The sequence below is a fragment of the Scatophagus argus genome, chromosome 22 (genome assembly GCF_020382885.2).
Source record: "Scatophagus argus isolate fScaArg1 chromosome 22, fScaArg1.pri, whole genome shotgun sequence".
NCBI classification, from domain to species: domain Eukaryota; kingdom Metazoa; phylum Chordata; class Actinopteri; family Scatophagidae; genus Scatophagus; species Scatophagus argus.
This window is the reverse complement of record NC_058514.1, coordinates 7715810-7729612: the sequence shown is the minus strand read 5'-3', so window position 1 is coordinate 7729612 and position 13803 is coordinate 7715810. Positions and strand designations below refer to the sequence as shown.

Genomic DNA, 13803 nt, shown 5'->3' with positions numbered 1-13803 from the left:
TTTCTTAGCTTGTGAAAAACTGAAACTACTCTGTTGGTGTTCTACTACTTTGGTAGTTAATATTTTAAAATATTTCCTTTCATTTCCTTTCCTTTTCATTGCATGTCATTTCATTGCTCTAATCTTTATATTTATAGCTTATTATTTCTACGGAGGAGAGACAGGGCTCCAAAATAACTAGGAATACCTTATTAAAACAACATTTAAACATTTTTTGTGGTCTTGGATCCAAAGAGAAAGCTTCTGGTTCATATTAAAGGTGTCAATCTTCTTGTCAGTAAATTAATAAAGGTTTAATTAAAAGGTCTCACGTTGTGACTAAAGTTGCTTTCTCCTTCACATGGGGATTCCCCTTTGACTGACCAGCACATAGTTGGTTTCCCACATGGGATGCATCTGAATGTGTTTGTCTGTGCAGAGATTCCCAGAGACCAGCCGAGCTTTAGAGTCACACACACACAAAAGGGTCGGGAACTGCAAATATAGAACAGTCATAAATAGAGCAGATATTCCATGTGCAGGCTGGATTACAGAGGACATTTGTGTATGTGCGCTTATGCGTCCCCTGGGCACGAGTGTCTGTTCCCACGACCTGCCCTCCATCCCTTCTTCCTTCTTTCAATCCTTCCTTCCGTCTATCCTTCCATTCACTGGCCAGTGTAATCAAACAGGGGCTTGGTTTGGCACGAAAGTGAAACGGAGACTCGGACGGCTGTTATGCCATTCAAGGTCCATCTGTCTCACTTTCACCACGAGGAAGTCACACCACCACAATAAAGTACATTTTCTCAACTGCTATACCTAAGTACAGCTTTAGATACTACTACTCTAATACATTTCATAGGGAAATGTTGTGCTTTTTACTCCACTTTATTTATCTAACAGCCATACTTACTAGACACTTTCCAGATTCAGATTTTAAATAAAACCAAAAAAGCAGTGATGGGGGCATCTTGTTCCAGTTTCTATGAGTTCTTAGCAGGTCCACCAAAGAATGATTTCCTCTGTAAACTTCTCTGAAGATCCAAAGAAGAAAAAGAATTTCACAATAAAAAGCAAGGATTAGAGGAAAGTACAAAAATAATCTATATTTCTGTAGTAGAACTTATTTTTTTATTCTTTCCTATTACATTAATGCCTTGGTTGGTAACAAACTGAGCACTGATTTAACAATAACCTACATAAAGTAGCTTAAACTAGCTCCGCCTTTATTAGCTTTAACAGTAAAACACTATGTATGCATCGATGCACCGGTATTCGGCAGTCACAGGAGCCATTTTTCTGCAATTCTTAACAACTGCTTTAATAAAAAAAATATGATCAGTATGTACAACCAGAAATGAAATGTTTCCATGCACTCATCCACGCAGGTTTTCAACGATCCCGACTTTCCTTCCAAATACGCAGTTTATTAATTAAACATCTGCATCACAAAACTCTATATATTGTCCGGAAAAGAACAATTCATCTGTCAAACGTCACCAATAGAATCATTTATCAGCTGTCTCCCTGTCTTTACTATGTCTACAGTGACACATGTAGACAAAAAGCTTTCTTCTATTACAGGATGGTGGGTGGTGATTTTGTGCTATGGCACTGAACAAATGAATACAGGCTGGGTTGAGTCATCAGATTCACCTCCTGATTATAGCCTGTAGTGAGATTGACATGAGGCCTGCACATTGTGAAGTTCGTATTCAGTGTCAAATACAATTATATGGGATGGCCAGTACCATAATTAGAATCTGAAAATGCTGCTCACTACCTTCAGCGCATCATGAACCCAACTGCTCTGTTTCGTGAAGCACTGCCATACTTTGTTTTTCTCTGACATCTAAAAATGGGGCAAAATGTTTTATTTCGCAAGTATATCCATAAACAGACAGGAACTGCTTTTAAAAATAAGGTCAAGATCCTTCTGAAGTCAGAGTAGATGATGGGAAAAAAATTCTTTCATTTTATCTTTTTTATATCGAGCTGCCTGTGGAAAGCTTTTAAGAAAACAGCTCAGTTTAAGAACCGACATGTTATTTGTGCGAGCAGCTCTATCCAAAATCCAATTGGAGCCATGGAGCCAAACTGACTCAGTGTCATCAAAGCCTGAGTCCAGAGCTATTTAGTTAAGAGCTGATGTTGACTTTGTTTGACATTTTACTCCCAAATGAGCTTCATTTCATTGTTGTGTTACCTAAGAAAATGGGCCCATGTCTCCAGAAAATTACTTTGTGTGCTTTAGGGGCGAGGACAAATTTGGTCCTGGCCATGGAGAACAATGTCGAAACATACTTCACTGTCCTGAGGGCAAAAAAAGAAAAAAAAAACAAAACATAATTGAATTCTGAAAAGGCATTCTGTTGTCCTCTAGATGAAAAGGTCCACATTCAGTCTTGGAACACTGACCTTCAGCCCATCTACCTTGTGAGCTTCAGATGTGTATTTACACAGCATCCAAAGATCTGAAAATCAAGCTTCATTGTGGTTTCTCCCTGTTTAAAAGAGCCATGAAAAGATCAGAGATTGAGTCATAAAGGAATTGAAAAAACAGATGTTAAGTGTGTGTATAAACACAGACTTGGCCAAAGAAAAGAATGCGGCTGAAACAGTCCAGATGTGTATGGATTATGGGCAAATCAGAAGTAGGTACAACATCTCTGATCTCTGTTTCTTCCTGCAGAAGTCCATGCAAGGCTTGAACTATGGACCATTATCCGCCTTCCACCTCTCTCTCTCTCTCTCTCTCTCTCTCTCACACACACACACACACACACACACACACACACACACACTACTTTGGGTTCCTACTTCCTCTTGCGCTCTATCTTCTGGTCTGTATCACATGCATGGGTTTTGGCCACCTTTTCTTGCCTTTTTCATGTCTTTTCACCAACCCTCTCTTCCTTTGAATATGTTGTGAGCCCTCCTCTCCTCCCACGCACACACTTCACCAACAACATCATCATCATCTTTGTCTTCATCATCATCACCACCACCATCATCATCATCATCATCATCTGGATACCAGCCGCCCGTTCTCCACTGTTGCCGATACAGTCTCTCCCTCTTTTCTGTCTTTGGCACACACAGACACACACACACATACATCTGGAAACAGTCAAAGCGTCTACACGCGCGGGGAGGGGGGCTACCTCTCTCTCTCTTTCTCTCTCTCTCTCTCTCTCTCTCTCTCTCTCCCTCTCTCGCTCTCTCTCTCTCTCGGTATCACTGCAGAGCTGAGCTGCAGGGGCAGCAGAGGCAGAGAGAAGAGAGCTCGAACTCCCGACGATCAGTGAGACACAGGCAGACAGACAGACAGGCAGACAGAGAGACAGGCTCCACAGACTGACTGACAGACACGCCGCCGGACCATGATGGACTGGATCAGGACAGAGAAACCCGTCTCCGGATGAGACAGGACGGCCTGGCTTCTGATTTTTGGGGGGACTCTACTTTAGATACGTGGAATAACCGACAACCCATTGGGAGATTTAACCCCGTGCTACCCGTGATGGAATATTTACACTCTTCTCATTTTCTAAATTTTCTCCTTTCCTCTTCCTCCTCCTTCTCTTCCTCCACCACCTCCACCCCCTCTTCTTCACCACCTCACATTTTGACACGCTGCTGAAGATGCGCACGAATGCGTCTTTTGCGCACTTTCATTGCGACCGCCACTGACAGCGCCCGTGCTTTGTAACCTTTTGAAAGCTTATTTCTGGTTTTTTTTTGTTTTGTTTTATTTTTTTGTTTGTTTGTTTGTTTTAAGAACCAACAAGAGAGAGGGGAGAAAGAAAGGGAGAGACGGAGCGAGGTGTGAATTGAATTGAACGCGGTGCTGGTCTCATGTTTCTCGCCTAGGGCCCGGATGTACCGAGAGATGCACCGGTGCGTTTTCCCAACCGGTTCCGCCGAAAGCTCTCTCTTTTTTCTCGCCTTCACCTCCATCATGGGGATTAGGTAATATTCACTCCATCCGAAGAAACCCTTCCCATAAATAAGAATAACGGAATACTCAAAAACTGTCCGTGTCAGGCAGTTCTTTCTTCTTTTTTTCCCCTTTTTAATTTTTTTTTTAATTTTATTTTTGGGGGGCTTTTTTCCTCTTGTTATTTTCCCTCCTCCTCTCCAGCTTTTTCCTCTCTCTCTCTCCCTCTCTCCTGCATTCACCCATAGGGATAACGCCGGACTACATTTATGGTAAATGAAAGCAAAAACATGTACATCCCGGAGGACACCCTTGAGAACCATCAAGGTATGTGGTCTCTTTTTTCTTTTTATTTAATTGTCAAGTGGTAAACATCTTGTAACTGTGCATGAGAGAGGGGAAGGAGGCAGGCAGGGAGGGAGGGAGTAAGAGAGGTATGATGATCTCGAAATGGGGATGGGATGGGGGAAGAGGAGGTGAAGGGGAGGGGGAGTGACGGGAGGTAGAGGGGGGGAAATAGGGAGAGGGGTGTTAGCCCTTCTCCTCGTTTTCAACAGATGGACAGATGCAGTTCTCAGTCCTCCACTTTCCCTCTGTGTGTACTTTGTTTATTTTTCATCCCCCCCGCCGCGCTGTGTGCAGTTTGTGCAGTAAGTGAACTTGTGCCGTAATCACGCAACCAAGGCTGCAGGTAACCGCGGAGAGATATGGATGAGGCCTTTCTCTTTCTTGGTTTAGTCCACTCTTGTGGGTTTGACAGGCCCAGTCCATCGCAGAAACTGTGGCATAATGGGTGGGCAGTGGTCATATTTAGCCAACAGGCAGTTGTAGGCGGGGAGCATTATTGTTTAAGACACATTTCCAACAGAAAATGGCAGCAAAGCGTGTCTGTGCACATTATTTGGCAGATCTTGTCTCCCCGAGGTTTTGCGTTTTGGGAATAAACTAATCTGCACGTAATGGCTTGCGTTTTGTTGCCCATAATGTCAGAAATGAACACAGCAGTTAAGGAGCAGAAAATTGAGCAGCGCTCATCGATACGCGCACTCGATCACCATCGACCCTCCCTTCTTCTATAATCAATAGTCGTATTTGTCACGTTTTAATCCAAGTTCTCGCGTCCGCGGGGCGCCGTATGCGAGAGAAATCGCATAGAGATGACAGGTGGCAGTAGGAGGGCCTACAGGACTTACTTGTCTGCTGAGAATTGGGTTTGATGGTGTGCTATTTTGGGGGGGAAGGCAGCGGAGGACAGTGGGTTGTTTCGCACAAGACACGACCGAAGTTCAACGTGACGACTTTTGAAGTGTTCCAAAAAACAAAGCAACACATGCAAAGAGTGAATCAAAATGTGGAGGGCTGTGGTTTGTTTTGCGGTGAGGAAAGGGTCTGTTTGCATTGCGCAGTATTACGCGTCGCTCCTTCCACCCACGTTGCAGAGAGCAAAGCCCAGCAACGCGCTGGTTCGTGGCAGGCCGGACCTTGTAATTCAGCGAAGGGGGTTATTTATACGATCACCATTATCATCTTCATGAACATAACCATCATCGTCGCTCGTCGTCGCCGTCGTCCACCGCTTCCATCACAACCAACATACCTCTCTGCCTCGGCGACAGGTTCCATAGCAACAGGGTATGAGAGGAGGGGTGGCGGTGTGTGTGTGTGTGTACATATATATATGTACACGTATGCATGCGTGTGTACGCGCGTGCATCTGTGTCGCAGCGAGGCACATTCACCAACAGTTTGCTCCCAGGGGCAACTAATGGCGGGTTGGATGTTACCTGCACAAGTTTGATTACAGGCAGCTCGGAACAGAATGGCATCATCACGAAAGGGCACGAGTGTGTGCAGTTGTCGTGATTACCGTGATGTTTGTCTGTTATTATCATCAAAAAATGGACAAGGGGGGGGGGGGGGGGGGGGGGGGGGGGGGGGCTTTAGTCTATGTTGTCCAGATAAGTAAGAGATCATCATGAGACAGCCTGATCATGGAAAGTGCATAACAACCCCAGAAGACACGAGTGGACCCTTGTGGTTAACAAGCAGATCCTTAGTTTAGCTTTTCAGAGCCAAAACATGAAATTCTTTCCAAGATTAGGGGCCCCCCCATAGCTCTGCATGAGGTGATCAGACCCACTCTGGAGTTACTACTGCCTCCTTGTAGGCAATTGTTTGATCAACTTATCAACATAACTTCAACATAAATCAACAATCCCTTTTTTCCAGTTGTTAAGGGTAGTGCTGAAGTGGCTATTAGGGAGGCAGGCTTTGTTATATCAGGTGCTTAATGAGCTTCCTGCTGATGAAGGATGACAGCACTCTGGTGTAGTGCAGTTATTAGAGAGACCATCCTTTGACCAAAAGTTCCAACAGTTCAGGCTTAACTGTAACCCACAGTGCCAAGACAGAGAAGCCCCCCACCAATACCTAGACGCTGCTCCGTGCAGCCGACACAGACCGATAGAGGCCAATGAAAAGACAAATTCTTCCGTGAGGGATTCAGGAAAAAGTTATTCCTACATATAAAAATAAAGAAGAAGAAGAAAAATCAGAGCAAAAGATGGTTGCAGTTCCTGATACCTGACAGCAGCTCTCTCGTTATCGGCTCGTTTCCATCGTTACGTCAGCTCTGCAATTCAAACAGAGCTGATGTTACACACGAGTGCACCGAATGCTCACTGAATGAACCAATTATACTGCATCTACACAATCCAGAGAATTTGTGTCTCTGCGGATTTCAAATGAGCACACACACACACACACACACACACACACAAGGCAGAAACACAACTCACAGACTTGTCATCATACTGTACATGAGATGTGGCTTTGAAGTAACTACACACCTGTGGCATCTCATCTATTTGCATGTAGAGAGTAGAGAAATTGTTTGGAACACACACACACACACACTCACACACACACACACGCACACACACTCATTACAGCAGCAGTTTTTAGCAGCATAATCACAGAGTTGATTTTCCCTGTGGGTATTGTGTCAGAGGCATGTTACCTCCGTTAAATGATATTAATTGGTTTCCGATGGTTACGCTGGAGCGCTGGCCACCTGCCAAATCACCTCACTACAATAACCTGGCTTGATATGCTCACTGATTCCACTGAAGTCCCCTCAAAAGACAAGTTGCAACAACCACGATGTGCTCGCTTGATATGCAGCCTCTCACACTGAGCTGTTATGAGGTAATGTGTCTGCAGAGGTTTTTCAGAGCGGCGATGCTCACACAAGCAACTTTTCAAGAGCATTAAAAAAATCTTCCACTCTCTAAGCTGGACTTAGACTTTAAGGTAGACTGAGTTTTTTTGACACGGTTAACAACAGTTAAAATTAAGAGTATCTAATTGATTCACTTATTTATTTTTTTTTGTGATAACTGCAAACTGCAGGTGCCTTCTACAAATAAAGACATCAAGCATTTCTTTCAAAAATGTTTTAATTAGAATCCACAGGGGCAAAGAATAGCTGAGCGACCTAAGACATCTATCAGTGTGCTTGACATTGACAGAAAGCTGGGCAATTAGGCACTAATCTACCATTACTCAATCCAGTTGTTGCTCAATATCAGGTTGGACTAAATTCCTGGCGATGTGGAGAGCATTTCATAACTTTTGACTGTGTGGCTTCTTCTTCTTCTGCCTATGTATGTTAGTGATGAAATAGTTTGGCACCTTAATTGATTAAAATACTCTCTGGCTTGTCCCTAAATGTTAGGTCACATACTACATGTATAGCGTGTTCCATTAAGCCTGTTTGCCTGCAGAGATGATAGCAGTGAAGTAATTTAATCTGAGTCCATAACCCTTTGTAAGCACATTTTATTTTCAGTGGCTGTCCTTTCTTCAAGAGCTTGGCAATTGTAGAAACAATCAGAAGGGTTCAGGATTCGTTAACAATTTTAAGATTGCCATCTTGGACAGTGAACACACACAGTGATAAACTTTCTTATATATTCTTATATAGTGTTTCAGTCGAACGTGACCCATTTTGATCAAACAATAACCCCCCACTCCATACACCCACCCTCACTCGGCAAAGATGACAGCCAAAATGAACTTGCTTTTTGCTTTCACACACCAGAAGTGTGTGTGTGTGTGTCTTTCTGTTATCTAGTGTCTCTCTGCAGCAATTGTTCCTTGCCATGGTTCACAGAGGATGTTCAAACCCTTAATAATTCAGTGCAGAGGCAGAAAAGCTGAAATAATATGGCAAAATTGTTGCATGTGTATTTTAAGTTTGGTGCTCTCTCTCAACTTCGCCGTCTCATAGATTCGTTCAGCCACGGTCCTCTGCTGCTGCTGCCCACTGAGCTGCTTTACCAGAGGAGTTGGGGTTTAGTAGTTCTGAATTCACTAGTTTTTTGTGGGTTTTTTTTTTTGTGGTTTCACTTACCGGTAATTTGTGCTTGCTGAAAAAGAGCATGTACACAGAGCTACGTTTAGTTAGATAAAATATAGAAATATGCTATATACACTCAATATAGACAACCTGCCCAGCACTAAATAGCAGACAGACAGCACCTAGCTAGTAGACATATTGGAGCATTTAGCAGCGAAAGAGCCAGATATTTCCCTCAGGAGTTGGTGGAGACCAAAAACAGAGCAAAAACAGAGTAAATGTCAGACTTACATATGCCAGGTGGCACAACTCCAAATTAATGCTGATGCCGCTGTGTCTTTGCTGGATGTGTAAATCAGCAAGTGTTTGCTAAAAGCCCACTGTATCAACTTAAAAGGAAACAATATGTCAGTGTTGTGTTTCTGAGGATTGGCCAAATAACCTGTTACTGAATGTTCAGTTTCACCAGAATTACACTGAAATATCATTTAATGCTTTACTGGACCTCAGTACCCATAGTCCCTCACACCAGTGAATCCAGGCATGATGTAGAGCACCCTGGAAATAATGAAATGGGCACAACATAAGTATTGTGGCAGAAGAGAACGTCTGCACTTCTACTTATTCTATGGTATATAAAAATAATTTAAAAGAACTGTCTGAAAAGTTAAAATCACAACTTGTACACCCTGCAACAAGGGGTCCAGGCTAGTTTAAGATCGCTTTGTATTCAATGCTCACAAGGAAAAAAAAGGCTACAAAACACCACCGTATACTGTCAGTGCTTTTATACTATGCACTTAATGTATGGGGGCAGAATGCAGTAGCTACTGTATGTGTGTATAATGATGTGTGAGTCACAGCCAGGTTGCAGCAGCTGTAGCGGAGGAAGCACTGGAGAAGTTTATATCAGCGCCTCAGACTGTGTCATGACTTTAACTTAAGGATGTGACTCAACAGCAGCTGCTCTTTAACGTAAAACACCATCTGAGAGACAAATAAGACACATGGAGGGGAGCGGAGGGGCAGATTGAAGGGGAAATGAAAGAACAGAATGAGAGATTGTTTTAAAGGGAATGGGAGAGAACTGGAGGGAGAATATAGACAAACAGGGGAAAAGAGGGACAGAGAGGAGCACATGGAGGAAGCCAAGGGAGGGTAAAGAGGGACCTGTGAGAGTGAGAGAGAGAATAAAGGGATGAATTGAGCGAAAGAACAGAGACAGAGGGAAGGCCATAGAGAGAGAGAGAGAGAGAGGCAGAAGAGAAGTGAGGGAGCACAGGAGGAGGAGGAGAAGGAGGGAGGATTATCTGTGACTGTCTTGCTTAAGCCTCTGGCTGCATATTGGAAATCTATCCAGAGGCTGTCCTCAGCTCTTAGCGCTATCGGGCCTCAGTCTTCATTTCTGGTGGGACAATACACCAACACCGGCAGAACCACATGAGTGTGTGTGTGTGAGAAAGAGAGAAAGAGAAAGCGTATGCAGTTGCAATCGGCCACCTGCCCATATGCATTGTGCTTGCTTGGCTGCCTCCGTCTTTTAGTGTGTGTCCAGTCTCCGCTCACTTTGGACATGTGCTTATGTGTCCTACCTCTCTAACACACACACACACATCCTCCAAGTCTATTGATCTAGCTTAGGGCAGCAGTGGAAATAATGACTCCAGACCTGTAGCCTCCTCTTTTGTACTCCCTCTCTCCCTTTTATTCTCTACGTCATAATCTCCATCCCTCCTTTTTACTGCATGTTCTCTGTCTTTCATCTTTCACCCAATAGGTAACCCTTAAATTACATCTCACTGTTTTAGACAGAAATTAATTTTTAAGTGCTAAAGGGCTTAAAAATCCTCTGAACGCCATTGCTGAAAAATAGTGTAAGGGCTAGACTTACCAAATCATAAAATCACCAGAATTTACGGTTTGATTTACTCACTAAAAATCTCTCTCAACAGTACCATCTTACTGTCAAACAGCCATAATCTAGATGAGAGAGTTGGTAAGAATAATAGTAATCTGTTATCTATTGCCTTGATTGGTATCATGAGCTCATAGCAATAAGCTTTATGAGCAGGTGTGAGTGGACTTTATGGGCTTTTTTCCCCATGTTTTATGTGTCAGGCTACTAACCTTTTGCACTACGTTATATGTTTCTTGGGAAATTCATCATTTAATCTATATTTTGACCTCATTCTGGCAATGTGTGACTATAATATTCCCTCCCAAAAAAGAAACTAATATTGAACCAACATCAACGATATGTCAAGGTGTCTTCCAAAAGAGAATCATCAGTAAAATCACTATTATAAAGTTACTATTATAAAGCAATATTAGTCTGGGGCTCAGACTGGGATTGGAACCTGGAACCCTCTTGCCATGAGGCAACAGTGCTAACCACTGCACCATAATTTGCATGAAATAAATGCACAGATGCAGCACTATGTATCCACAGTATATTAGTAGTATAGAAATAGGATTTTATATTATTCAGATAGCATATTTTCAGTCATCTTTTTTCTGATTTCATTCCGCCTTCCCGCGTCTGAAAGCAAACCAAACCACCGCTCTCGCATTGATGTATAGAAGCTCCTTAAATATTGCAGTCTTAAACGTCGGTTACATGTTTTATGTGAAACTTGTAAACTCCCTAAGGAGTGCCGCTCCTTGTATGTTCAGCTGTTCAGAGTGTGCTTCCTATTCTGTCACATTAAAATGATGCTCCTGTTTGCATGTGTGCACGTTTCCTGAGCTACAGGGATGAAGAGAGATGAGAGTAGAAGGCAATCTATATTATTCATACCCAGCTATGCATTTCTCCCCTCTGTCTCTGCATTGTCTGTCCTGTCTTATCCCTTCTTTCTCTCGTTATCTCACAAAGTGTCTTGAACCGCCCTTACATTTAGATAATGTGCTTTGTTCGCTCACTTTTGACCCCCCTCTCTTTCTCTCTGTCTTTTTCTATCACTCCATCGCCCAGCTTGCCTTTCAGCATTAGCTCATTTGAAGGTTTATCGTTCTGTGAGACCGCATTTCCTTTTCTCTGTGAATCCATCAGTTCATCTGCCTGCATTTACAGTAACAGCCTGAGTAGATCAAACCACAGAAAAGCATGACACAAAACAGCATTTATTGTCCCAGTGGACGAATTCAGACGGTAAGCTCATCACATGAAACACAGTACGGCACAAAGTGGACGACCCACAACTCCCTCACTTAGAAACCCAACTCGTCAGTGTTCCACATGCAGAAAGAGCGGAAGATAACGTGTCCTATTTAGTAGGCAGTGGTACATCTAATGTATTCCTGGATGTAAACATAAGTAAATCATAGCGTTATTTAAATCCACTTTATCTTGTTTCTTTATGTGAAAAAATTAACCATGTGAGCTTGATATTGTAAAATGACAGCCATGGTTTTTATTCTTCAACTTTTGTGAGTCTTTGTTAACAATAGTAGAATAGAGGCAGGGAGATAAATGAACTAATCGTACCTATGTCTCATTTTAAGACAGATGGGTGTGTGTGTGTGTTGTAGCTGCACACAAAGTTCTGCATCTGAATACTTGCCTCACATCAGTTATGTAACACTGAATCTTCATAGCAGTGAATCTCAACTAGCTGAGTCTGAATAATTACACCAGAAGGACAGAGGGGATAGCAGGCATCAAAGACGATGGAGACGTTTAAAGATTCTGCAGCACTGTAAAGTTATGCTGCGAGTCCACTGTCCGCTGCATCGATTCATTATCGATGGCACACAACAAGCTTGACATCTGTCAGTTTGTCAGAAGATGTCATTTCTTCATCTCTCAGGTGTTCCCTCTCTGTTTGACACCTGACAACACAGAGGACTGACCTTTAAATCATTTTCAACTTGATGCTGTACCAGTGTTTTTGTGAGTTTGAACTCCTTAAGTAGAAATCATGAAAGTTGTCAGCTTACACTTTATCACCACTGCTGATCCATTTCCAGTGCATTCTGTAGCGTTTCTGAGGCCTAAATGTGTTCCCATCCCTCCAGACAGCCATCAGCCTCTCTTCCTTTCAGTGCAATATGAAATTCAAGCATCTGACTCTTGAAACTGCTACAGTAGCTATGCGCGCTTCCACGCTGCGCATCGGCTTTGTTATTTTTAGTTGTTCTTGGTCACACCATATTGCAGTAGTAAGTGCTCTGCTTTAACCTCCTAACAGTAACTTTAACACAAAAGAATACAGATTTCATGTTGACTGTGATGGCTTACGTAACCGAGGATTCTACTTGAAATAAAAGCAGTAAAAATATATTATAAAAGAGAATGGTTTGTGCAATATTTAGCACAACAAGCCTCTGAAAAGCCTCTGGTTTCAAAAGTTTTTTACTCAAAATTAAATAATGAACAAAACACTCAAAAACTCAGCTAATGTGCTTTATCAGGAAGTTCATGTTATCTGAGTTCCACCCACTTTACAACAGTGAGAAAAGTACAGACAAAACAGGCCAAAAACCTCCCATGTGACCAACCAAAACAGATTTTGGCATAAAATGTTACGTTCTTGTCACTGTTATGGTTATTTAAATAACTCATCTTCATTTTTAAGACTGTCATGGTCTGATTTAGCTGAATTACATTCCCACACTTTTCTTTCACATGCCTTAGTTCTCCCATTCTTGCACAGGACGATAAGTTTAACTACAGCTTTGACCTACATTATACTTCACTGCACAATTGTGGATTGTCAATAGTTCACACCCACTCCTAACAGTAAACCAAGTACCCAGACTGTAGCTGCCACAGCAGCCTTTGCTTTTTGCTCCAGCTGGGCGTTCAGGCCTTTTGGGGAACTGAACTGTGTGAACTGTGGGAATAATGAAATCGCATGCAGTACAGTATATACATGAGCAGATTCACCAGACATGAGGCTTACCATCCCTTCCCATTCATTTTTCATGTGGCTAATTTCAGAGTGTGAAGCGGAAGGCAGAGAGAGAGAGAGAGAGGGTAAAATGGACTCAGAGAAGAAAAAGGAAGAGAGGGAACAAAGGTACAGAGGGGGAGGAATGTTAGTCACCCTCAGGCTCTGCACAGGAACACCACCAACTTCTTCACGACAAGCACACGTATGTGCTTCTGTTCTAAACCTTGACCTGTCGCTTTAAGAGGAAATGAGCCCTAACAGCCGCACGTGGCTCTTACCTGTCGAGCAGAAGATTAGAGTTGAAATCCTGAAGCTCCAAGTGTGTCTTCTTTCTAATTGAAGCCCCATAAATTATTTTATGAACAGCAGAGTGTTTTACAGTACAGTGAGTGCATGTATTTTTAGCCTTGTGGTCCCCAGCAGGGATTTTGTAAAATTGAACATATGAAATAAGGTTTCTTATTCCCAGCAAGCTGCTACTGATTGTACAACATTCAAGTGGTTTGAAAATTCATTTGTAACATCTGTCTTTCCAGCAGCTTGTAACGTGTAGAGATAAAAATGTTTTTGCTTTCTCCCTGAAGAAACTGTGACATAAGTGTTATCTTGCTTACTAGTAGCCTTTT

General features: G+C 42.6%; 1 protein-coding gene across 5 annotated transcripts in view; it reads left to right on the top strand.

Moving 5' to 3' along the window:
* Positions 1-3158: 3158 nt before the first annotated feature.
* The window catches only part of cacna1c (calcium channel, voltage-dependent, L type, alpha 1C subunit), a 170402-nt gene continuing 159757 nt past the window's right edge, over positions 3159-13803 (top strand). For 3 of the 5 annotated variants that reach the window (XM_046379136.1, XM_046379139.1, XM_046379137.1), the window contains exon 1: positions 3160-4249. In XM_046379136.1, the coding sequence (XP_046235092.1) occupies positions 4192-4249 (58 nt within the window). In that variant the 5' untranslated portion in view covers positions 3160-4191. Of the gene's footprint in view, positions 4250-13803 lie in introns of all 5 variants that reach the window. The other 2 variants (XM_046379142.1, XM_046379138.1) reach the window with 2 other exon arrangements.